At 42.0% G+C, this 27547-nt stretch overlaps 1 protein-coding gene across 1 annotated transcript in view; it reads right to left on the bottom strand.

Moving 5' to 3' along the window:
- The window catches only part of PCSK6 (proprotein convertase subtilisin/kexin type 6), a gene marked incomplete at its 5' end in the record, with an annotated part of 97030 nt that overhangs the window by 66899 nt on the left and 2584 nt on the right, over window positions 1-27547 (bottom strand). The window contains 2 exons of the mRNA XM_083371336.1: window positions 3593-3703; window positions 13712-13816. Of these exons, the coding sequence (XP_083227462.1) occupies window positions 3593-3703; window positions 13712-13816 (216 nt within the window). The remainder of the gene's footprint in view (window positions 1-3592; window positions 3704-13711; window positions 13817-27547) is intronic.

A 27547-nucleotide genomic window follows, 5' to 3' on the forward strand; every position in this document is an offset into this window, starting at 1 on the left:
GCAGTAGAAACAATTGTCAGCTGCCCCTCTCAAGTCCTCTGCCCTTCCCATTTCTTGGAGAGATTTGTGTGTCCCACATTTATCTTTGCGCTCAGTCTGTTATAAAAACTATATCCCATTGGGAATGGGGAGATAACCTTCAAGGCCCAACCTGGTTGGCTTCTATACAGTGATCCTTGACTTATGGCTATAATGGAGCCCAGAATATCCATCATCAGCCATGACAGTTGTAAATTGAGGCCATCATGTGACTGGCCTGATTTTATGAGTCTTTTTATGGCAATTGCTAAGCGGAAGTGGCAGTTGTAAGGCAAACATAGGTGCTACCTGGCTCAATAGTAATAACTGTGAGAGGGCTCTTGGAGTCCTAGTGGACAATCACCTAAATATGAGCCAGCAGTGTGCTGCAACTGCCAAAAAAGCCAAAGCAGTCCTAGGCTGCATCAACAGAGGGATAAAATCAAAATCACGTGAAGTGTTAATACCACTTTACAATGCCTTGGTAAGGCCACAGTTGGAATATTGCATCCAGTTTTGGTCACCACAACATAAAAAAGATGTTGAGAATCTAGAAAGAGTACAGAGAAAAGCAACAAAGATGATTAGGGGACTGGAGGCTAAAACGTATAAAAACGGTTGCTGGAATTGGGTATGTCTAGTTTAATGAAGAGAAGGACTAGGGGTAACATGGTAGCAGTGTTTCAATATCTCAGGGGTTGCCACAATCTGAAGGCAGGACAAGAAGCAATGGATGGAAACTAATCAAAGAGAGAAGCAACCTAGAACTAAGGAGAAATTTCTTGACAGTTAGAACAATTAATCAGTGGAACAACTTATTTATTTATTATTGGGACTTATATCCCACCCTATCTCCCGAAGGACTCAGGGCGGCTAACAACAATAAATACAATACAATAAATACAGAAATTAAGATAAAATTAAAATTAAAGGCCTCTGTACAATAAATTAAAATTAAAATAAATTAAAAATTAGAGTTAAAAATTATAAACATAATTAAAATCCCTGCCACAGTCCAGGTCAGCCAGGTGGAAAAAGAGTGTTTGGAGGCCGCGGAGAAAGGACTGGAGATCTGGGGCCATCCGAAGCTCAGTGGGGAGCTGGTTCCACAGGGCTGGCGCTCCCACAGAGAAGGCTCTTGCCTCCAGAATACTCAACACTGGAAGATTTTAAAAAGAGATTGGACAACTGTTTGTCTGAAATGGTATAGGGCTTCCTGCCTGAGCAGAGAGTTGGACTAGAAGACCTCCACGGTCCCTTCCAACTCTGTTATAACATTGGCAGTCACAAAGCAAGTCCATTCATTCCTATGGACAGTTTAAGCCAGAAACTGGGCAAAAAGGCAAAAAAAAAACCCCCACAAACCTTGTAAATCCCAGTCACATGCTGCACTTGGCCATAAAAGTGAGTCAGTTGCTAAGTGCCCAAAATGTGGTCATAGGATTGCCTGGTGTTTATGTGTGCAGCCGTTGGAACCCTGGAACGGGGTCATTAACTACCTTTTGAGGGGTCTGCCATAACTTCAAATGGTCATCAAGTGTTAAGCAAGAACTTTGTGAATGCAGAATTGAGATACCGGAGGTTTAGTAGAAGTTTAAACCTTCCTAATCAATCCTTTGGTGCGTTACATGAACCCTATTTGAATATGAAATAGCCATTCTCTTGGTTAGGAAAGAATTACTGCATTAGTTCCAATACAGGCCGGGTTCTGGCACTGGTTGCTGAATGAGGAGAGCTCGTTTGATTTCCAAGATCAAGCTTTTTTCACTTCCAATCCTTTTCCTGGATTTAACCTGATGCTGTAGCTGCAGCCTGAACCAGACAGAAACAACTTGACCACAGCTATGTTCCTTTTCTGCTGGCAGCTGGCAAGACCAGCTACTGGAAAGCATTAGATGTGAAACTTCCCTTGTAGGCTGTTCAGAAGTTGCAGCCTGTTCCAACATACAGCAGCTCCGCTTCAGCTATTCAACAAGCAAACCACTGAGGAACCTGTTTTTGCTGTTATTTTAAGACTTTCGGGAACACCCTGACCATTTCCAAGGTGGTTTTCACACCAGCAAATGTCTTTCACAGCGTGGGACTCGAGGAAAAAAAACAAAACCCCACACCTCTGAATGAATGTCTGCTCTTGTATCAGTCTGCCTGTGTGTTGTGTAATTCTCAGAGCCTTCCTCTCCAACTTCTCTTGCTGTTTTGGGGGTAGGTGGAAACCAGAGAGAATCAAACTCTCTCTTTTTGTGGGGACTTATAGAAAATCAGTTAGAAAAGATTTGTGGTCGATTGATATTGTATGTGGCAGTGGTTGTCAACCTTTTCTTCACCACGGTCCTCCTGTAAATACCTTTTGTGGCCATGGAGTATTGGCCACCGACTACCAAACCTCAAGATTTAAAGTACTAGTGCATCAAACCTTCACGGACCCCCTTTGACGATATCATGACCCCTCAAGGGTCCACAGACCACAGGCTGAGAACCACAGGTATATGGTACTTGAGACAAGAAGTCACCTGCAGACCTCAAATTATTGGAAGCCAAGCCAATAGCACACTGTCCTTATCAGGCACAACTTGGCCCCTTCTCCAATTTTGGAGCCTTCGAATTTGCACAGTCCAAATTTTTAAGATCAGCCACACAGACCTCAAAATAGGTCTCTAATACCACCCAGAGACTAGAGCCAGGCCTCATGAAAGTGGAGGCAAGAAGGTGGGGAGTCGTTTATATATTTCTTAACGTTATTTATCTCTTTTTCTTTCTTTCTTTCCCTTTTTAATTAGTCTTTTAGTATATGAAAATGCTTAATAAATACAGAGAATGAAACCCTCGTCTGTAGAACTTGTTTCTCTTGAGCAGGGGTCTTCAAACTTGGCCCGTTTATGACTTGTGGACTTCAACTGCCAGAATCCCTCAGCCAGGCACGCAGGCACGCAGGCCTGGCTGAGGGATTCTGGGAGTTGAAGTCCACAAGTCATAAAAGGGCCAAGTTTGAAGACCCCTGCTCAAGAGGAGCACTTCTGGCTTGGTTCTTCTAGCAACCCACAAAGATAGACAGGACGATTCACCTGCAAGCTGAATTCACCATAGGTAAACTTACAGTTCATCATACCAAACAGGGGTTCTCAGTCTCTGTTACCCAACAATTAATTTTATTGCCCATCTGCATGTACCTGAGCAGATACACCAATATGGTTTTTGCTTACCCAGACAGTCAGATGTTTAGGCAGGGTTTACCATTTCTGTCCGACTATTAAATCTTTCCTACCATTATTATTTTTGTTGTCCATGACTAGCAAAGTAGCTGCAACACTAAAACAACCCATTCAAGCAGGATCAAATACAGTAAGAGCCAATAAAACCACTATAAAGACAGTTGCAATTTGTACACATGAGAAGCAAAGGAGAGCCAAATAAAACAAAGCGAAGACGAAATAAATCAACCATAAAGAATGAAACGACATCCTTGTGACATCATTCCAAGATTGGGGCATCTTAAGCTTCCTATGGCAATAGCTGCTCTTTACACACACGCAGAGAGAGAGACGCACACACACACACACACAAAATGTATAGTTACCATGTACCACATTTCAGGCCAAGATGGGTCATTGAATGAAATGAAGCGGTGGTTGTGTCGGACTCTCCTTTTGACTCTTGGTTTAACTTCTTGCTGCTGCACCCACTTTACCTGGAGGATGATAAAATAGTTGCATTTATCCCTTTTGCTTTCTCTCTTAAAGAGCTGCTTCCTTAGAGCAGGGTATTTGACAGCTCAGTTTTTGACTTCTGGCTCCTGGGATGCCTCCTCAATGGCTCTCCGTTAAGATAATTGAACAACAACAAACAGGGACATTAAAAGATAAAAGTGACTCTCGTTAACCAGTAAAACCAAATCCCCAGAGTCACCAGCAGTAGCTCAGGTCTTTGAAAAAAGAGACAGAGAAAAATCTCCGGTGGGATTCTTGAGATAAGGACTCTAGAAACTAGGGGCCATCCCAGGCAAGGTTCTTGTCCTCGTAAAACACCTTGTTATATGAAGAATCCCATTCTTTATTCTGCAGTTCACAGCCCTGCTTTTCTACTTAGCACTCAACTGTCACTCTTACCTAGTAGATAGAAAGTTACAAAACAAGGGGCTTAAGAAGACTGTGTAGTGTTTTAGATTCAAAAAGGGGAACCATGCTACAGAATATGCCAGGACCCAAGGGTGGTGGGAAGCAAACTAGGCACCTCCATAGCATCAACGGGCAACCCCTTAAACCAAGGGTCTTCAAAACTTGGCAACGACTTGTGGGCTTCAATTTTTCTTACTTCCCTTCTTTTTGCTGTTGAGTCAGTGTTGATGTCTGGCCTGCATGAATCCCTGCAGTTTTTTTGGAAACATTTTCAGGAACGTTTTGTCCCTTGCCTACTTGTTCCTAGGGCTGAGAGAGATACTGTCCAAAAGTCACCCAAGCAGGTTTTGTGCTTTCGGTAGGACTAGAATTCACAGCCTCCTGGTGCCTTAGCCACTACACCTGGCTCTCTTCCTCTTATATACTGTAGGTCTTATTTTCTAACACACAACACATTTGAGAAACAAGAAGCGCCATCTTTAGTCTTTAGCCTGCCTGAGACCAAACCACAGCAACAAATCAAATCGATGCTACAAAACAAAAAACGATTTTCCCTGTTAAAATAATTTCCGTCCCTTTTCATCAAAGTCAAAATAATACTTCTATAGCTCCTGCTGTGCAGCGTTGCTACAACAGCTGCTCTGCAGCTGGAGACTCCTGTTCACACACTAACAAAATAAATTATAAATCTCCTGCACGTTGAAAATGGGAGGCTAAATATTGTTTATCCATTATAAACTGACCAAGTTTACCATAATAAAACTTGGAAATGATGTGATCTTCACCGCACAAGTGGAGAAAGGAAATAGGTGTTGTTGTTGTTGTTTTTCCCTTCCCAGCATCAGAGAAAACAACCATGAAATCTGGGATTAAGCGCCAAGGTAAGCAGAATCCCCAAAGGAACACAGAATCTCAGAAAATGAGAATCTTATATATATATAGCTTAAGCCTCACATTTTGATAGTAATAAATAGAAGTTCTGAGGAGGGGGGGGGGGAATGACAACTCTGACCTTTTCAAACAGCGCCTGTTTAGCAACTGCACGGAACATCACCAGATGTTTAATGTGTGCTCAACGGATTCCTGAGTAATTGTTCATAAGATCATCAAACATCTTTAGCCTCAGAACCTTAAAGATATTAAAAACCTTTGCCTGGGCTGTTTTTCTCAAACAGGCTGGCTTTCATGTAGTGTGGTTCATGATGAGGGGCTTAAAAAAGTAGGACACATTTTAAAACAATCATCCCTTCACCTAAGCAATCCTTCTTGAGATGAAGGCAGTAACGTCCAGAATTCCCCAGCCACCATGGCTACTGCTGAGGATGCTGGAGTAGCCAGAAACCACCTAGGTTTGAGGAGAGCTGGTCCTGATGAATGCCTTGCTATGCCGTTTCTATCAAGCTGGTCGGTAGTGTGGAGACAAAATAAGTTTGTTCCAAGCTAGTTAAAGATAGAATACAGCATGCTGAAGATGCAGCCCTATGGCCAAATCAACTCATTGAAGACTCCTCTGTAGGAATCCAGAAGAACTACCAAATATGGTACATCATGGTCTCTCAGTGTCCTTTCCTGGTGAAGAATTCCCTGTAGTTTTATGATTGGGGTCTCAAGACGGTCACCAAAAAGTAATTATTATTATTATTATTAATTTTATTTGTATACCGCCCTTCTCCCGAAGGACTCAGGGCGGTGAACAGGGCAATACATGATTAAAAAGACAGAATACAAAAATTAAAAAAAGATTAAACAAAGTGCCCAGAACTCTTAAATAAGTTAAAACACATTTAAAAGTAATAAAAACCCAACCCCATCCCATCAGGCCAGGCCAGCTTGTTCAAAGAGATACGTCTTTAGATCGCGCCGGAAGGAGCGAAGGTCGGGCACCATCCGGAGCTCAACCGGAAGACGGTTCCAGAAATCCGGCGCGCCCACAGAGAACGCCCTCCCCCTGGGGGCCACCAGTCAGCATTCTTTGACCGGTGGCACCCTGAGGAGACCCTCTCTGTGGGAGCGTATTGGGCAGAGGGAAGTTGATGCTTCTGATAGAAGAGAATTTCTGATAGAAGAGAATATTTGTAGTTCATAGTTGAACTGTGGGGTCCTTGGTGCCCTCTGCGCTTGGTGGTTTTCTTGGAGACATTTCATTACCAAATTAGGTATCGTCATCAGCGCCCAGTGATGATGTTACATACTTGGGTAACAAAGTATCTGCAAGAAAACCACCAAGCTCAGAGAGCATCAAGGACCCCATAACTGATTTTTGTTACGACAAATAATACATTTGATCCTTCCCCAGACATGTTTTTAAGTAATTTTCCAATTCTGTGGACCTCCACTAATAAATCCACCATGGATTTATTCATCTAAAATATTTAAATGCTATTATTCATATACTGGTTTTTCCAGATTTTAGGCTATGTTGCTTTCCATGGGTCACACATAGCACCATGGGCAACAGTGAGAAATGATGGGAGTTGTAATCCACCAATCTCTGAAAGGCTGCAGAGGTTGTCCAATCCAACCACGGAAATACACCACCTTGGGATTCAGGCTACGCACACAGTGTGTGGCGAAAAAGTGCTTTTCCTCTCCATTTTTTTTAAAACGGCATTTTTATCAACATTTCAGCGCATTTATTTCCTTTAAAAATCCATCATGTCCCCCCAAATATGCACAAACCCTCATGTGGTTAATTGGATGCTGATTGCGAGGCTATTTTTAATCCTGTCTAAATGACATGACAGAGGCCAAGAGATGTGCAAGTTGTGAAAAGAGAATAAAAAATTACCCAGGCAAATTCGTTTTAGAATATTAGCTGAAAAATCACACTCCAGCCTAGCCTTTCCCAAACTCTCTTACAGATGGCAAGCCTTGGAGTTCCTGTGTTTTAGAGAGAGAAATGGGTTTATTTCTGATTCAGTTATTGGGTATTTGAATTTTAACTTCAGGTATTCTTTACAGTGCTCCAGGATGATGAGTTTGCAAGTAGTCTGTTTCTCCATTAGCAGGACCTCTTCTTTCGTACTCCTCCCCTCTTTGGAATTGGCAATGCAGAAGGCTTTGCAAGGGAATGGTGGCTTGGAAGCTCTTCCTCCTAGGACATGGGTAGGGAACCTTGGCTCTTTTATGACTTGTGGACTTCAATACCCAGAATTCCTGAACCAGCCATGCTGACTCAGGAATTCTAGGAGTTGAAGTTGAAGAACCAAGGTTCCCTACCCCTGTTCTAGGAAACGCTTAGATATTTGTGTGTGTGTGTGTATACTCCAATAAATACATAAAGCATGGAACAGAAAGGACTTCTGTAGTCCAAGGCTTCAAGCAATTGATTAGCCCTGATGGCACAGTGGTTAGAATGCAGTACTGCAGGCTAACTCTGCCCCTTGTCAAGAGTTTGCTCCTGACCGGTTCAAGATGGACTCAGCTTGCCATCCTTCCGAGGACGATAAAATGGAGGGCCCAGATTGTTGGGGGGGGCAATAGGCTGACTCTGTAAACTGCTTAGAGAGTTCTATAAAGCATTATGAAGCGGTATATAAGTCTAAGTGGTAGTGCAAGTGCTATTTTATTTCTCATTGGCCCAGATTGGAGATGAGAGACGTTTCTCCAGTGCATGGTGTCTCTTGTCCCTGTTCTGAATGGGGCAAGGTTGATGGCAGAAAAGCTGGTGGTGCCTCCTCTTCAAATTGCTGCTGAGCAGTTGGGAAGAGTTCATTGCACACCCATCTAAGACCGTACCGTCAGGTTGAACAGGACAATCTGCTCAATATGAGCAAAAGGGCAGTAGATTTACTAATTACACTGGCAGATTTCAGGGAGCTTTTGGAATGCAAATTTCTACAAAACACTTGCATAAATTGGAAAAAGAGTCTCAGCTGGAAAAGCATCAGCTCATTTAGATGACATGAAATTTACTTATCTTTTCATTTTCCCCTCCCGAACTCCTTCTTTGTAAGAATTCTCAAGAACTGCACAGTGTTTTCTCTGCCATTTGAATTCCAGGTGGCATTATTTGTCAGTGAAAGTAAAGGCTCTGCCACTATCATTTGCATATTCACACAGTAACATTAAATGGAACAGTCAAAGGGCGATCCATCCTCCTAAAATAAACTAGAAATGTACTCCTTTATTATGAAATCAAAATAAAGCCAAGTCCTGAATGCTGCCAGGCTAATTTTGGACAGCATGTTTAGGTCAATACTAACTGAACACATTGCTAAATAACTTAAACACCTGTTCTATTGCAGAAATCATTTATTTTCGCACCAAGAGTCTCTTTTGCATCTCTTTGAAATATGATAGTGCTCTGAAAAGTTTACAAAGATTTTTCTTCCAAGGGATAGGACCTTCAGTCAGTTGCCATTGTTTCTTGCTGCTGAATAAGACCAAATTACAGAACTGAAGACCTATTTGAGCTTTTCAAAAGTACACTTTCCAAAAGGTGATAGAAAACTTGAACTTTTACAGTTTGGGGTCAGCTGGAAGACTGAGAGGGTTGGTTTTTTTTTATGAGAGACTAGTTTAAGATCTTCTTAATGCAATACCCATGAAAGTGCATTGTCTACTTGCATGAGAGATACAACCAACAAAACAGGCTTTGGGTATATACTCTGTGTGTATTTCTGTGCGCAGCATTAGAAGAACCTTTTGTGTGAGAACAAACTTTTCTGTGAAAAGTTTTTTTTAGGGAGAGGATATGGCATCGATCGATTGAAAGATATAGATAGATAGATAAATAGATAGATAGATAGATAGATAGATAGATAGATAGATAGATAGATAGATAGATAGACAGATAGATAGATAGACAGATAGATAGATAGATAATTGAAATAGATAGATAGATAGATAGATAGATAGATAGATAGATAGATAGATAGATAGATAGATAGATAGATAGATAGATAGATAGATAGATAGATAGATAGATAGATAGGCAGGCAGGCAGGCAGGCAGGCAGGCAGGCAGGCAGGCAGGCAGGCAGGCAGGCAGACAGACAGATAGATAGAGATAGGCAATAAATATTCTTAAATGAAAGGCATCTTCTCCTGGAACTGAAGACTGTAGCAGCTATGGAGAACAGCTCAGAAAGGAAAAGACACAGCTACTTTAAAGAGTTGCAACATTATTTTTTGACTTCAAATCTTAAATTCTATTTCCAATTCTATTTCACCCTGCAATTATATGGGGAATGGGTTAGGGCTAGGGTTAGGGTTAGGGCAGGGCTGGCTGAGGGTTAGAAGACCCCTGTTCTAACAGAAGCAGATTGTTCTCCTTTTCTCCTCCCCAAATGGATCGCTAGTGAAAACTGTTAATGCTCATCAACAGTTCATCAGTGACTTTGAGGAGAAAAAGAAAAAAGAAAAATATGCCCAATCTGCTCAGGAGAAAGAATACAAGGTTTTTCTTCTCCTTTCTCTGTTCATGATATCTGTCCTTTCAGTCTACTGCTTTTTAAAAAAATAATATTCTAGTAAGGGCATCTTTGCAATTCAACAGGGCTCTTGGAAACCTCCCACAATTAAGAGCAGGGTAAGAATGAGCAATTGGCAAAGCTTTATTGACCGAGCAGAATCAAAATAAATTATTTTTGTGTGTGTGCGTTTCAAAATCTTCATGCAAATCACAGGGAAGAAGTAGATACAGTATTATCTATTTGCTTCTGTGTTAATAATCCACCACAAGGTTGGAATGCCCTATAGCAAAGACATAAAGGTAAAGGTAAAGGTTCCCCCCACACATGCGTGCTAGTCATTTCCGACTCTAGGGGCTGGTGCTCATCTCCGTTTCAAAGCCGAAGAGCCAGCGCTTGTCCGAGGACGTCTCCGTGGTCATGTGGCCGGCATGACTAGACGCCAAAGGCGCACGGAACGCTGTTACCTTCCCACCGTAGTGGTCCCTATTTTTCTACTTGCATTTTCACGTGCTTTTGAAATAGGTTGGCAGAAGCTGGGACAAGTAACAGGCGCTCACTCTGTTACGTGGCACTTGGGATTCGACCCGCCAAACTGCTGACCTTCTGATTGACAAGTTCAGCGTCCTAACCCACTGAGCCACCACATCCCTTAGCAAAGACATAGGGATGTACAGTATAATTCAATCCCCCCCAAAAAAAGGAATGATGGACTAGCCAAAAAAAAACAAACCCCAAAGGACAAAATACTTAATTGGTAGAGCACATCATAACCCTCTTTCTTCAAAGACAATTAGATCTAATTAGCATCTTTTTAATCCAATCCACAGTAGTACGAAAACAACTCCTGTTCATCAATGAAAGGAATATTAAATATTCCAGCAATTATCATATGACCCTAAAGAAGAGTCTGAAAGCTTCTTTAGCAGGTCAGTTTGGGAAATATTCCACTGTCTCTTAGTAACTCTCTAAATGTAGAAATTTAGTGATTATTAGTAAAAGGGGAAAAACAACATCGTCAGCTATTGGTGCTCTAGCTACTTCTTTGTATTCTTATGAGTGTTACATACCTTACTGAGGCATGATCCAAATCAGAAGGAAACCCAATAGTTATGCAATTCAGTCCAATAAAATGAGTTCATAACTTAACAGCCAGCCTTATAAAGCCGATATTTATAATCCAAGTCAAACTCAACAGTCATAAATGTTTAAAACAACACCCCATGAAAGAGCGGAGCACACATATATTCATAATTAATACAAAGCAAATATTAACTTGAAAAACTACGAACTTAATTAGATTGGAGTAAAACAAACGGGCCTCATTCTAATATACTGGTCAAACAAAAAAAATTGTTTTTAAAGGTCATCGGAATTTGACAGAAGTGACCATAAGGAGAGAGTTGATCCCACAGTCCCAGGACAATGTCCCTGATGCCAGGAAGCCTGGAGATGGTGATGGGGAACAGAGAGAAGACCCTGCCCAGTGGGACATAAGGAACAAATAGGATTGTAGGGGAGAAATATGGGTCAACAGATCAAGGAAGGTTGTAACCAAAGCATTAGAAGTTTAAACAGCTTGAACAGGGAACCAACATAGAGTCCTGCAATGTGATAAAATATGAGAATCACCTGGAAGGTCTAGAAAGGTCCTCTTCTGGACTAGGATTAAGGCTAGAGAGAGGACACCTACCAGGTGACCATTGTAATAATCTTATAAATCAATCAATGCATGTTCAATGAAGCTATGTACCCTGTTATGTATGGGGTCTAAGCAGCAGCTCTGCAAATACCACCAGGTGGTGCTGTACCATAACCGGGTTGGCTGGTTAGCTTTCGGCGGGAGATTTAGATGAACGGATTGGGCAAGAGCATACCTGGCAAGGTATATAAGGGGTACAGGTAAGCCCCTTTGTTCAGTACAGTGCTAACCACAATAAAGAGCTGTTTGCTGTACTCATCTGTCTGGAGTTTCCATGCGGTCCTGAACCCACTACACAATATACCCTACCGTCTATCCCCATCTCCTAATCCTGTGAACCTGTAGGAGAACTTGCATCACAGTCAGCTGATTACCATACCAGACCCCCAAGACCACAGGCAGAGGAAACTGGGACAATCCAGGAGCCTGGAACCCGGGTGGGGGGAGGACACAAACAAGGATGGAAAGACCATTTTTGTGTTATGCAACTTGAGACTAAGACAAAAGGCTCCTCAGATACCGAATCACAGGTAATAATGCAGCATCATCATCATGGATGACAGAAGACTGACAGACCTGGGTTTCCTCAGGGTAATAATATTGATATGAAAAATCAATTATTTTCAGCACCCAGGACTGATTCCTGAAGGACAGCTACAATAAGGGAAGTTCCTGATGTTGAAACCAACATGCAATTCTGCAGAAGAATGGGAGGCAGAGGATTTGAATCGCGAACAAAGAGATCTCCCTGCCAGATAAGTATGACAGAAGACTTGAATCCAATCAATGCTCAGCCAGTGATGCCCAAGAATCAGACAGCAACTTATTTGGTGGAGATGTATAGCAAAGTAGGTTTTGGCCAAAAGAACCAGCGCCACCGCAAAGCATTGGGACTTGGGTCAGCACAGTATCATTCTGAGCTGAATGAATGACCTGTCTGATTTACATGGATCAAGGAGCCCATTCAATAATGAGAATAAGGAATCAATTTGACAGGGCAGCTCTCTCAAGAACTTGGCCTAAAAAAAAAAGAAAGCAGACACACAAGGCTGATAACTAAGGGCACAAAGAACTACTGCCCAAGGAAAAGTTCTTCAGAAAAGAACTACCTAGAAAGTCTGTCTGGGAAACTGCCAGAGGGTCAAGAACAATTCCCCAGGCAGATAATAGAGGGCAGGAAAAGAGGGAGAAAGCAGAGGAATGGAGGTATTTGGCAGCCTCTTCTAGTGTGTGGTTGGTGAGACCTTTTCCTCCAGAAGAGCCGGAATCAGCTCCTATGCAGAAGGAGAAGAAGACAGGAAGGGTGGAGGACAGCTAGGGGGGGAAAAAAGAATAAGCAATATTCAGCCCTCTTATTAAAGATTCCTCCCAAGCTCTCAGCTGAAAGAGCAGAGCTGAGAAATGACACATTCCCCACTTCAGTGATAGTGCCAACAGAGAAGAAAAGGTGAAGGAAAGCCTTGGCTGGAGAGCGAATAGCAACTTGAAATGATGCCTCTTTGCCTGTCATGGATGATAAAAACAATTAGCCATGGCTATTCTGTGCATGATGGCAAGCCTATTGATTAATTAAGTTGCATTTGCATTTTCGCTCAGCACGATGTTTGGGGTTTTTTTCCCCCCCACCCATCGGTTTATTGGATTAAGTACAAATGACTGGATCTGCGACACGTATTTAGCCATAAACCTTGGTTTACAGATTACATGCATGAACATGTAATGGTAACTCAGAGAAGGGGAGAGGAGAGGAGAGGAAGAGAGAAACAAGGAAAGGAAAGAAGGGGAGGGAAGGAAAGGAAAAGGGAAAAGCAAAAGGAAAAAAGAAAAAGAAAAAAAGAAGGAGAGGAAGCTAAAACTAGCTTAAAGGTAAAGGTAAAGGTTCCCCCACACATGCGTGCTAGTCGTTTCTGACTCTAGGGGCCGATGCTCATCTCCGTTTCAAAGCCGAAGAGCCAGCGCTTGTCCGAGGACGTCTCCGTGATCATGTGGCCGGCATGACTAGACGCCAAAGGCGCACGGAACGCTGTTACCTTCCCACCGTGGTGGTCCCTATTTTTCTACTTGCATTTTTACGTGCTTTCGAACTGCTAGGTTGGCAGAAGCTGGGATGAGTAACAGGCGCTCACTCTGTTACGCGGCACTCAAAACTAGCTTAGGCTACTTCTCTGTAGTTTTCTATCCTTAAAAACCATCCTTGTTTCCACTACAGCCACCAATTCATAGAGTGCCTTTTTTTAAGAAAAGCAGAGCCACAGAGTAAGCACATTTTAGAATATCTTTCAACAACACACAACATAAAAACCAGGAAAGTAACATACATGGAAATGAAATTAGAGCTATTACCGATCGAGTATGCTTTGGGCTTCCATAGATTTTTTTTCTTACTTGGCTGACTTCATTTGGGAACCTGGGGCCACCTTGGCGATGGCCTTTGTGAGAGGCGATATCAGTGTTGGACACACATACCTTTGGATCCATTCTGAGGAAGTTGTGTGGACCCCTGCTGCTGAAGGTTGATCTTTTAATGGTCTTGCTGTGATGGAAATGATAATAGTCTTCCAAGCTCCCAACCTATAACAGTCGAGGTACAGAAACAAGTCAGGAAACTGACCAATTCAAGTATTCGCTTTCTTCAAGGTACAGAGGAGGTACTGAATATATTGAGATGGGATATTTTCTGATACCTTCCATTAGCCTTTCTCGACTTTGTGATCTTCAGATCTCTCAATGGTAGACTTACCAGACAGCATCGACAAACAATTATAGCTATGCTAATGTGTGGGAACGAACGTGGGGTGAAAGTTTTGTCGTCCTTAATAGGAGCAACGCAAAAGAATTTGTGAGATTTTTAATTCTCCAAGAACAGAGGTCTACACCAGTGGTTGTCAACCTGCGGGGGCCACGATGTTATCACAGGGGGTCAGTGGATTGTTTCTTAAGCCTAGTGCTCTAAATCTTGAGTTTTCCTGGGGGGGTCCGTGGCCACAAGAGGTATTTAAAGGGGGTCGGTGGTGAAGAAAAGGTTGAGAACCACTGCTCTACACAATTAGCCATGTGAAAAATATTTTGAGCTTGAAACAGTTGTTTCAAATTCAAAACAATCTGATCTGGCCTCATCAGATGCAATGGTATGTGTGGAAGACCTTGAGAGACAGAGCAAAGAAATGCTATTTAGGGAATGGTCCGATAAGAGAAGGCATAACCCACCGATGCACAATGAAAGAGGCTGAGAAGGGACCTCCCATCAGCTTTTCAGGTTGTCAAAGAGATGGCAGGAGATTTCTACTTTCAGACTTGCAAGATTTTGTCAATGCGGCCTTACAATAAAATAGAATTAGCTCATTGGGTTGTATTTCCTGTCTGGTCTACCCAGGAAGGGTGACACTGGATGTATTCCAGGGCTGTTCCAACTTTTCCAGAAACGTTTCAAACAGCACTGTTTCCAGTTTTAAACTGAGTTTGAAAGGGTCTGTTTTGAGCTTAAACATTTCTAGAAGCATTGGTACAGCACTCAAGCACTTTCTGACAGAAAGTGGCCTTGAAGTTGGAACATAATATTTCAAGTTTGAATCTTCTCAAATTCTCAGTGTTCTGCATATTACAATGCAAAAACGTTTAAGCTTGAAGTGCCCCGTTTGGGGCTCAATTTGAAATCCAATAAACTATATCTCCTAGGCAATGTTCCGATGACATCCCAGTATTTTGAACTAAAAGCTTAAGGTGACTTTCAGCTTAGAACATTAAACCGTCATCTTGCACACTTCTAGCAAGGTTGGAGCAGCATCTGAACATGGCGTCTTAAGTCAGAATAGCTCGTCTGGAATTTGAATATTTTGAATTTTTGGCACCCAAAAATAAAAGGATGGGGAAGAAGGAAGACCAAAACCAAGCCAAAGCTCATAACCAGTTTAAAGCTTTGCAGTTTAAAACCAGGAAAATTTAAGATGCTTGTGACCACCCAACAGCCTTAACCACATCAAGTAAAGACTTAGTAGATAATTCACAGATATTTTAGGCTTGGTTATTGACAAGCTTAATTAAGTTCAGCTCAACATGCTTGGTTAGTTAATGATTCAATCTCTTGTGCAAACTAAGATAATTGATTAAACGAAGAGCACCAGATTAAGGTGTTGTGTGAACATAGATGACATCTACCCACAATACATTTGGCAGGAGATCTGATTAGGAAAAGCTACCTTTAAATAATGAAAGACCTGATTAGGTATGATTGATTAATTGTATGCCATCTACTCATTTTCAACTGCTAGACACCACAAAGATTAAGCATGATTATTAGACTTATATTTAGCCAATGTTTTGTTTTTTAAAAAGGTACCTAATATTAATTTAATATATATTAGATGACAAGAATTTGAACTGAAATATTTATTTAGTAAAAAGTTCATACAATAAAATATGCATAATGAGATTTAATTCCTACATGGAGACAAATACAAAACTGTACCTATAATATCCTGGCAACCGTCATAAAGATTTAAAGAGAGTGATAGAAATCTAATTGTATTTCCCTTACTAAAGGGGAAATAGCCTCCGTCCGACAGAACACATATGAATAGAAGAAAATATTTGTAACTTAGGGTTAAATTGTGGGATTCTTGGTGCTTCTGAGCTGTTTGAAAAGAAACAACCAAGCTCAGAGAGCACCAAGGATGCCACAAAATAGATATCTTTCTTCTACAGAATCCTCACCCTTATTCTTTTATAACCCTTCATGTTCCTTCCACCCATTTTTTTCCACAGAGTTGAAAGTGCAGGGGGTGAGGAGATAATGGGGAACATCTACTCTGCAAAGAGAGGGCCCACCATCTTCATGCCTTCATTCATGAGAAGCCCCACCATCCTCATGCCTTCATTCATGAGAAGCCCCACCATCCTCATGCCTTCATTCATGAGAAGCCCCACCATCCTCATGCCTTCATTCATGAGAAGCCCCGCCATCTTCATGCCTTCACTCGTGAGAAGCCCCACCATTTAAAGTTGAGCTTCTTCAATAGCATCTGCTTGCCATATATTAGTTGTTTGAACTTTGGTCTTGAGCATTGAGAATGCTTAAAATGTGGGTTTGCAGCTCCTTCTTAAGATTCTCTGTGAGCCACATAGAATCCAGAGGTATTTACAGAAATACCTCATGTCAAGTTGCTAAAAGCCAACGTTTTCTTTGGAAGCATTTCTAATGGCCTAATTTTTCAATCACCCAGGAACTCTGGAGAACGAGCTGTTTTCTCTCTGGGCACTTCTGTCCCAATGGCAGGATTACCTGTCCCAGCTTGACTGCATATTCACATTTGCAGAGCCTCAAAAGATCAGTTCTGCTACCGCTTTTAAGTTAATCTCCTCAGATTGTCTAGAACTGAGTCCCACTGGAACCAAGACAGAGAGACGCACGATCCATCTGTCTAATCTTCTGGTTAAAGGCTTATGTGAATAGATAAACTAAACATTTTAGCCTCTTACCAGAAAAATGAGCCAACTGAAATGGGGAGGGGAAGTAATTCAGCACTCGATACAACCTTTGTTGTTTCCCAGCTTTGTTCTAGCAACAAAATCTGCTGAAAAACCTGAAACCTGAAAAATGGCTACCAAAATTTTAAAGCAGGAAGACCGTGGAATCAAAATGTTCAGCAAACCATCGGCCCTTAACAGGTGCATCCATCTGAGAAGAAGCTAAAGGCCATGATTATTCTGCTGGTGCTGCAAGGATATGCACACTTATTCCAAGAAAATGAGTTGCAAAAAGCAAGCAGCCCACTACTTGCAGAAACATTCATGTTCCCCAGGTCAACAGCTGCAGAGGCAATCATAGGAAGCCTCCAGATCAGGGGTCTTCAAACTTGGCCCTTTTATGACTTGTGGACTTCAACTCCCAGAATTCCTCAGCCAGGCTGGCTGAGGAATTCTGGGAGTTGAAGTCCACAAGTCATAAAAGGGCCAGGTTTGAAGACCCCTGCTCCAGATCATTTAAGGTTGAAACAACGTCATCACACAATCCCCAAAGTGCTTTTTCCAAAAGGCAATTGGACTTTCTGGAGGGTTTTTTTTTCCTTTGAAAATGTTTAGCTTCTCATCCAAGAAGCTTCTTCAGTTTGGAGGAAGAACTGAGAACTGGGAAAAAAAGCTTCTTGGGTGAGAAGTGAAACATTTTCAAAGGAAAGAAAACCAAGGAAGTCCAGTTGCCTTTTGGAAAAAGCACCGTTGGGACAACCATGACCTGGATGATTGAGAATCTCCATGGACAAATGTCATCACAACTTTATGTGATGGAGAGGAGAGGAGAGGAGAGGAGAGAAGAGCAGTCCCCAGCTTGGTCAAGTTAGAAATATCACCAAATCTACAAAGTTCTTAGAGGTGAGCACTCTAGGGAAGGTGCTCTTAATTTTGATTGAAGGTGTATCAGACTGCATTTTAGAACTCTTATGATTTATTTATTGGTAGAGATTTATATCTTGCATTTCCTTTAGAAGCTCAAGGCAGCAACCCCAGACTTCCTTCTTCCAATTTTAATCCTCCACCACCCTGTGGCAGGGTGGATTGAAAGAGTGTGACTAGCTTAAAGTAATTCCGTAGGTTTCCATGATGGGACTCTGGCTTTCTGCATAAATCTATATCAGAATCAATATAACACTCCTACAAAAGGAAAACAGATGTTTCATTTTTATATATATAATGAACGCATATGTCATAACAGGTTTCACCTTCATATAGTCCTGAGGGCAGAAGGAGGTAGATGAAAGATGGAATTACATAATGCATGAAAGTACCATTTGTTAAGCCATTGTTTATCAGCTAAACCACAACTGATTTAGTTCACACAACACACTAAGGTTTAGTAGTTGGTTTCCTATAGCATGCAAAGCAAAACGTAAACAAACCAAGTTAGCACAATGGGCAAACACAGTCATGTTGACGGTTTATAGCATCCTGGAGAAAAGGCAGTCAGGGAAATGCTTTAACACACACACGCACACACACACACACATACCTTTAGGGGACACATGTTAGCTGTGTTCCAATATTTAATGGGTCAAACAATTTTCCAAAGCATCAAAAGGCAAGACAAAAAAATAATAATCAAGGAGAAAAGCAACCTAGAACTAAGGAGAAATTTCCTAACAGAGCAATCAATCAATGGAACAGCTTGCCTTCAGAAGTTGTGGGTGCTCCATCACTAGAGGCTTTCAACAACAACAACAACAAAGACTGGACAACCATTTGTCTGAAATGGTATAGGGCCTCCTGCTCAAACAGGGGGTTGGATTAGAAGACCTCCAAGGTCCCTTCCAACTCTATTATTCTATGTTCTATGCTCACTTGCTTCCAATTCCTACATGACATTAGTCATTACCTGCCTGGTACCTTCCAGATGTTTTGTACTACATACCCTCTTTCCCAATCGCTTTCATGCAATCTAGGGAATTAAACTAACAAAATTACATCCTATTTCTGAAGCAGTTCAATTCCACTAATACCTGAATGAAAAACTGATTGTTGCTCCCTTATGGATAATGAAATGTCGAATGCTAGTAATGAGAAGAATTAGAATCCAACATATCAGCTAAAACATATTTGTTTAACCACGGTTTGCTGAATAAATGGAAGTGGGTTACATCTGCCCAATGCATTTTTGATTTTGTGCAGCATGCAGATCCTACATAGACACCCCAATTTGGCTGAAGAAGTGGAGGATAGACATACAACGTTGCTCCCCCCCCCACTTTTTTTCTTTTTCTTTTAAGGGGCCATATGTAATTTAAAAGTAGCACTTTGCTCTCCATCAAAGTTGTTTTAAGCTTGGAGTTTGTCCTTTAAAAGAAGTGCAGACAGAATATAATTGTAATCCTCCAAGACCATTCAAAAGAGTGCCAAAAGCAAGTTTGATTCTTGCTTAGCTGCTCCCTCCCAGGAGCTAAAGGTTATAAATAAGCAGAGAAATACACATCTATATTTAGCCTGCAGAATAGTGTCTAGCACACTCTAAAAAGCAAAACCCCAAAATGAATTATAGAAAGCAAAATGTCAATGCCTCCATTCATGCAACTGAACCGTAAACCAACCAACCACATCGTGCAGTTCTAAACTACAGAAGATGGTTGGTCCGTAATTCAGTATGTTGTAAGCATCCCAAAAAATGGGTTAAAAAAAAACACCCCACCATGGTTCAATTAAAGTCAGACATCTATGTGGGAGAGCTTTAACCCTGGACCTTTTCTGTTTCAACCTGGGCTGAATGAGCTGCCACATCAGCTGTTTATACTAGAAAACATGCTTCAGCTTATACAAGTGGGTCATTCCTTCATCCAGAACAATGAGAATGTGTTTGGTTTAAACGGTAAAAGGTAAATGTTCCCCTGCACATGTGTGCTAGTCGTTTCCAACTCTAGAGGCTGGTGGTCATCTCCATTTCAAAGCCGAAGAGCCAGCGCTTGTCCGAGGACGTCTCCTTGGTCATGTGGCTGGCATGACTAGATGCCAAAGGCGCATGGAACGCTGTTACCTTCCCACCGGAGTATTTTTCTACTTGCATTTTTACATGGTTTCCGACTGCTAGGTTGGCAGAAGCTGGGACGAGTAACTCTGTTACGCGGCACTTGGGATTCGACCCACCAAACTGCCGACCTTCTGATCAACAAGCTCAACGTCCTAACCCACTTTGCCCCCGCATCCCTGTGTTTGGTTTAGCAAGGATTAAAAGCCTGGCATCTAACCCACATTCAAAAATAGATGGGGAAATGGTGTCCCCATTGTAATAGCTTTTTTAAAAAATCAACATATTGTTAATGTAAAGGAGGATGCAAGATCAGCAGAACCACCCTTTGTTTGGAGGAATGTCCCACCTAGGACTACTTGAAGGAACCAGCAAGCATCAGAGACCTGAATGCTGCTATTTGGAGTTAGCATCCTAAGAGCAAACAGAACACCTGGAGATCACCTGGTCACAACCTCATGACTGCATTCAAATGGTCCCTCATTCTAAGTTTGCATTTTTGGTAGAAATTACACTGTGAAAACGTTTAGTAAAACCGTGTTTGTCTGGGGTTCTGTGGGCAGCCAATGGAATTCTCCAAAGTCCTAAAAGACCCTGATGTTCAAGCAGTTGTGGTTAAATTAGCTCCCTAGTGGGGTTTTTTTTTTAAAATTCCTTGTTAAATCTCAGCAGCTTCTCCTTGTTAGTTCTCCCATATCTGCTCCCATTTGCTTTGTTAGGAAGTTAGCTACCCTTGGCTTTCGATTGATTCTCCCATATCCTGTTCAGCAATCTTCCAGCTTTCAATTCCAAATGGAGCAGTATATTAAGGGAACCAGGGTTTTTGTTGTTGTTGTTGTTGTTGTTTTTAAAATGTCTAAAATGACAAATGGGCACCACGCAACTCACATTCTGTCTTTTCCCCCTGTACCGGTTGCACAGGTCTGCCACAAACTATATGTGGGAATCTGCAAAATTAAATGTTTACATCTCCTCCAGGGAAAAAAAAACAAACAAAACACAACTGGGCAGAGTCAAAAGTAAGATAGCAAGCGGCTTAAGCAGCTGGGTTAGAATAAATTAAGCCCAAAGCTAGCAAACCACCCAAATAGTTCAGCTGAGTAATGCACAGCTTCTGTTTTCATCTCAGGTGGAAAGAAGGTTCAGTCTTAGCAGCAATGTATTTTGAAAGGAATGGTCAGTAAAGGGTCAGCTACTGGTCACAGTGGAAGCCAGTTTACGAGGCAGTTTACAAGGGAGCCCCAGCCTTGTAAAGCCAGTTACATACTTGTCTGCAGTCATCCTCCTCCTTGGCTCCTTTGCATTCTGGCTTGCTCCTGTGTTTCAGGAGACAAGCACCATCCCTGCCTTTCCCAACTTGTCTCAGCAGGTTGAAGAAAGTCATTTCCACCACCACAAAGCTCACAGGAGCCAATGTTAGAAGTTCTGTGGAGATGACACCGCATGTGCTTGCAGCTGTAATCGTTTTTGCTTTGCACAGGGTGAGCTTCATGCTTTGTAAGGCCATGGGAAATCTGAGTGTCCACATGTATCAGTAAATTCCTCTCCAGCGTGACATCAGGAATGAGTTATCTTTTTTTTAGACAACATACATTACTATGTTTGTGTACATATAACCCACGTAAGCCTGTTCTTGCAATGGCTCTTCTCTTGTCTGTTTTGTTAGTAATTTATTTCTGCGGTATTACCTTCCTGATCCCCTGCTGATAAGAGTTTACATTTTCCGGTCTTTATTATGTTCATTTAGTTCTAAACTCTAAATCTAGTTCTAATCTGCAATCCCCGGGGTCTTCATTTTTAGTATAAATTAAATTCATAAACAATCAAGGCAAAGGAAGTGTTCACATTCTCTACCACCCGCAAAGAGATACGCGGTTCTCTGTAGTTGTCAGGGCTAAGTTCTAAATGCAAGAATGAAAATGCATCACTAACAAAAAAAAGTGCAAGAAAATAAGCAGCTGGAGAGGCCCAAAGAGGATAAAAAAATAAATAAATTTGAAGGCCAAAGAAAAAGATACAGCATCACAGAAACAGGGTTTCCTTCGGGCACAGATGTTTGCAAAAAGACCCCTGTTTTAATAAACAAATGAAGAACTAATTCAAGGAAGGCTTCTTACAACACTGAGAAAAAGCATGTGAGAAACCCAGCTGGAATTATTTCCAAACTCTGCTTGGAATCTTCTCTCCCTAGCACGCCAATTGTTTTCAATAACTTCAGCTGGTTGTTAGTCTAACTAATAGCCCGTTTAGATTAGGGCTATCTAATCTGGCAGGGAGGCAGTGGCTCAGTGGGTTAGGACGCTGAGCTTGTCAATCAAAAGATCGGCAGTTTGGCGGGTCGAATCCCGAGTGCCACGTAACAGAGTGAGCGCCTGTTACTCGTCCCAGCTTCTGCCAACCTAGCAGTTCGAAAGCACGTAAAAATGCAAGTAGAAAAATAGGGACCACTACGGTGGGAAGGTAACAGCGTTCCGTGCGCCTTTGGCGTCTAGTCATGCCAGCCACATGACCACGGAGACGTCCTCGGACAAGCGCTGGCTCTTCGGCTTTGAAATGGAGATGAGCACCAGAAGTTGGAGAGTTGGAAATGACTAGCACACATGTGTGGGGGAACCTTTACCTTTACCTTTAATCTGGCAGGAGTTTTCAAGTGTTCAATAAAACATTTCCGAGTCATCTCATTAAAGAGACCTTTGAAAACTATATCACCAAAAGAGCTGCAAGCTTTTCTATTACAGATGAGCTTGGAACAGTTTTCGTGTGGTTGGGTTTCACATATTGTGGCACGGGAACCCAAGCCGTAAGACTTATAAAACAAATCAGGGTTTGGTTTTGTTTTTCTTTTTTAAAAGTCAGGCTTGTTTAATGTAGGGGCAGTCTCCAGGGGTTAGGGATCCCTGCTTTACAGCATTCTCTGAGCAGTTTACAAATGTTAGCCTATTGCCCCCAACAATCTGGGTCCACATTTTATCAACCTCGGAAGGATGGAAGTCTGAATCAACCTTGAGATCCATCAGGATCGAACTCCAGACTGTGGGCAGAGTTAGCCAGCAATACTGCATTCTAACCATTGTGCCACTGGGGCTCCTGGTAGCCTCTGTCACCCGTCATGATAATGCCAAAACGATGACCTGTGCACACTGATATTATCAGGCAAATACAACAATAACACAATTGATGTGGACCAATTGAAAGTCTAACTAAACTTATAATAGATTTGTAGCTCAAGGGAGACTAAATGCTTCTGGAGGTGATTCACCCATCATGTTAACTTATCCTAGGTCTCAAAATGGATTAAATTAATGCAGATGACTGGGTTTGGCTAACACACCGGGGCCAAAATATTATACTGTGTATTATATTGTGTGACCCGGTCTTCAAGTAGTACTGCTTGGAAGAACTCTAAATCGAGTTATGAAATTAATCTACATTACAACCTCTTAAGAGGCTGATATGCAATGGCTTGTAAAAGAAAGCTACACTATGTTTGGCTGGATTCTGGTTCAGTCTATTGCATAAAACCTGTCACATGGTTAATTTTGGGTTTAGTGGATTGTGTGAATCCACCATAAGTTTGCATAGCCTTAGAGTAGACCGTAGCTATTGATTACAGGACATTTATCTGACTGCATGTCAGTCAATTCAATCTTCCCCTTTTTGCCCCCAGGCACATTAAATATTTAACTGAATCGGAGCTTGTTGGCTTACCTAGACTGAGGTTAAGTTAGAATTTATCACCAGTCTTTTTAGCACCCAAATTGCCTTGCTACCAGGAGAGACAGAAGCAGCGAACCAAGAAACAGTATTTATTTATTTATTTTAATCCCATTTATATCCGGCCCTTCTCCGAAGACTCAGGGTGGCTTACAATTTAAAGCACAAATCAATGTGCTTAGCAATAGCCTTCATTCTATGTATATGCCTGCTTATTAGGGCTTTTGCCCCCCCCCCCAAGTGGCATTATTACAAAGTCAGCTTATGGCCCCCAACAATCTGGCTCCTCATTTTACCTACCTCGGAAGGATGGAAGGCTGAGTCAACCTTGAGCCTGGTGGGACTCGAACCTGCACTAATTGCAGGCAGCTGGTGTTGCTTAAGGAGGCATTAGCCCACTGCTCCACCAAGGCTCTTTGAGCCAGCACAGAAAGCAATATGCAAGGATTAAAACATAAATAAAATCAAATCAAAACCTTCTCTGCAGCTGAAGAACACAGGGAGAAAAAAGAGACTGCAGGACATCCGGAGAGAATCAAAGTTCAGCAGAGGTCATCGTAATGAAAACTCAAAGGCTGGAAAGAGTTTTCAGATGGACAAGCTTCTTTCAGGGGTTTTGACCAATGTGAACTTCTGTCCATTGACACACAGAGACAAAATGTCAAGCTTCAGCCCACAGAGAGAATTGTACCGGTCAGGCAAACTCCCCCCTAATTCTGGTAAATATATATATATATATATATATATATATATATATATATATATATATATATATATATATATATATATATATATATGGTTTTTTTTAAGAAAGTAGGAAGCCCTAAGCAATGACTGTATTTTAAGAAAAAGCCGAAAAGTATTTAAGATCTCTGGCATATCTTTTTCCTTCTGCCCCACTTAAGACATAACCTGGCCCTTTCTGAGCACCGCTGTCGACTTGTTTTTGCAAACATTAGTTTTGCTGTCATGTTGTGCCTTATGGACTATGTAAGAATTCAGTCTCTCGCACAGGAGAGAATTCTCTGCAAAACATCAAAAGCACCTTTCTGTAATTATTATTGGCCCAAAGATACGCGGTGCAGCCAAAGCTTCCATTTAAATGGAAGAGCCTTGGTGGAGCAGTGGGCTAATGCCTCCTTAAGTAACACCAGCTGCCTGCAATTAGTGCAGGTTCGAGTCCCACCAGGCTCAAGGTTGACTCAGCCTTCCATCCTTCCGAGGTAGGTAAAATGAGGACCCAGATTGTTGGGGGCAATAAGCTGACTTTGTAATAATGCCGCTTGGGGGTGTGTGTGTGAAAGCCCTAATAAGCAGGCATATACATAGAATGAAGGCTACTGCTAAGCTTGTAAGCCGCCCTGAGTCTTCGGAGAAGGGCGGGATATAAATGGAATTAAAATAAAAAAATAAAAAAAAATCCATGGCACTTAATCCTCTCCCAGACAGCAACAAGTCTTCCAGGTGGGAAACTGCACAGCATTATGGTTTGAAGAATTCTTTAAACTCGAACTGATTGCTTAGATATTTGCTAACAATGTTCCCTTCTTTTCCAGCTTCCTACTAATCACGTGGGGAAATCATGTACATCATAACCCCTGATAACTTACCAATGTCCTTGATAAAAGAACTCAATCTTTTAAATTCTTTTTTTTTTTTTTTTGCACAGGCTATGTCCAACATACTGTGCTCATTCCAGAGGTTACCCAAAAAAATACCTGGAGATGATCTCCAGAAGAAGAAAAAAAAGTCAACAAGGTGGACGCTGGATCAGAACATGGGGTAAAGCAGTCCTGCAAGAAATGAAAAAGTGACAGAGAGGACCTCCAACACAAACTGCCCAATAAATAAATCAAGAAACTTTAGCCCAGTGAAGTTAGCTGGACTCTCATCGTTCTAAAACCTGCAATGAATACTAAAGCAGTTGAGTTTTCCCCTTGTGTGAAACCATAAATCGCAATGGCTAAACCACAAACAAGCTACCTTAAGGCTTAATGTTATGCCTGATTCCAGCCACTGATCAAAGTGCCTTTGTCTGAACTGAATTCCTCCTTGCCCTTCTGTCTTAGCTGTATCACGTCTAGACCACAGCCGTGATCATGTTGGCTTAAGCCGTGGGTTCATACAACTGATAAACAGCCATGACTGACAGATAATGGATGGGTTCAAACAACACACTCAACAAGCAAGCAAGCCACAGTTTGGCTTATCAATCTACACAAGCTCGGTTCAGACATCATAAGCATGCTAGGGAACCATACTGTACATTCCGCTTCTCCTTGACCAGTTCACTTTTAACCTGCATGGAAGAAGATGCAGTCATTAATTCAATCACATGAGCACCTCATAGTCTCGAGCAGCACTATCTATTCCTAGTCTACCACCACCAGAATAATTAAAAGTTGTGCTAAGAAACTCAAAGGTGGTTTTTCAAAAGGAAACTGGACTGCTTTTGGAGGAAGAAGTCAACAGTGTTTCGCTTCTCATCCAGGAAGCTTCATCACTTTTGGTGGATGGTTACAACTGATGAAGCTTCTTGGATGAAAAGCAAAATGTCTTATTCTCCTTCCTCAAAAACAAAAAAAAATGGAAAGAAAAAAAAACAGTCCAGTTGCTTTGTGAAAAAGCATCTTTGAGACAACTGTGACCTGGGTGGTTGAGAATCTCCACAGTCATGTGCCAAGAATCCTTTCTTCGACTTGCAAACCAAAGATGATACCAGAAATTCATAATCTGCAGAATGGGAGGCTCCATCAGAGCCAGACGCAAACACAATATAACCTAAAACAAATCTCCCCGACTCTCCTCTTGGACTATAAGTAAGGGACTACAACCCCCATCAGCCCTGGCCCAAAGCCAACATCATCTTCTTACAACCATTAACCAGAAGCTGATGGAAGGCTTCCACAAAGGATATTAACGAAGAACAGTGCCCACCTGCTCATATTGCCGATGTATCGCTATTCACGGCTATCCTGCCTTAGATGTTGGGTATCTCCTCATCATACTCCCGAGTACAGGCCGACTTGCCAATCTCCTCCCTGGTATGGTACCCTCACCTCTTAGAAATTTCTTTCACTTAATCCAGGGGTCCATGCCTTTTGAAGCAATGCATCTCCCTTCCTGAGGTTCATTCATTAGGGAAGACAGTGGACCTCCGTATTTTGATAATTAGGCTAGCACTATATTCCTTAACCATGTTGCGGGTGAAGAAGGAGAGTGCAAAACTTGGGTTGAAACTAAACATTAAGAAAACCAAGATCATGGCATCTGGCCCTCTCAATTCCTGGCAAATAGATGGGGAAGAAATGGAGGTAGTGACAGATTTTATTTTCCTGGGCTCCAAGATCACTGCAGATGGGGACTGTAGCCAAGAAATTAAAAGACGCTTGCTCCTTGGGAAGAAAGCCATGGCAAATCTAGACAGCACACTAAAAAGCAGAGACGTCACCCTGTCAACAAAAGTGCGTATAGTCAAGGCTATGGTCTTCCCAGTTGCAATGTATGGCAGTGAAAGCTGGACCATAAGAAAGGCTGAGCGCCAAAGAATTGAGGCCTTTGAACTTTGGTGCTGGAGAAGACTCCTGCGAGTCCCTTGGACTGCAAGGCGATCAAACCGGTCAGTCCTAGAGATCAACCCTGACTGCTTTTTAGAAGGCCAGATCCTGAAGCTAAAACTCAAATACTTTGGCCACCTAATGAGAAGGAAGGACTCACTGGAGAAGAGCCTCATGCCGGGAAAGATTGAGGGCAAGAGAAGAAGGGGACGACAGAGAATGAGGTGGCTGGATGGAGTCACTGAAGCAGTAGGCATGAGCTTAAAGGGATTCCAGAAGATGGTAGAGGACAGGAAGGCCTGGAGAAACGTTGTCCATAGGGTCGCGATGGGTCGGACACGACTTCGCAACTAACAACAACAACAACTGCACTGATTCACCCAATTTACCAAGACTAACCAACAAGGGTCCTCATGACTTAAGCTACTGCATAAACCACCTATTATTTTTAAGGTGGGTCTGCACAATGTATTTCACCTATGATTAGCCGTGGTTTAAGCCAGGAAGCCTATAGTAAACCATACCCTA

Source organism: Vipera ursinii (genome assembly GCF_947247035.1).
Source record: "Vipera ursinii genome assembly, chromosome: 11".
Taxonomy (NCBI): domain Eukaryota; kingdom Metazoa; phylum Chordata; class Lepidosauria; order Squamata; family Viperidae; genus Vipera; species Vipera ursinii.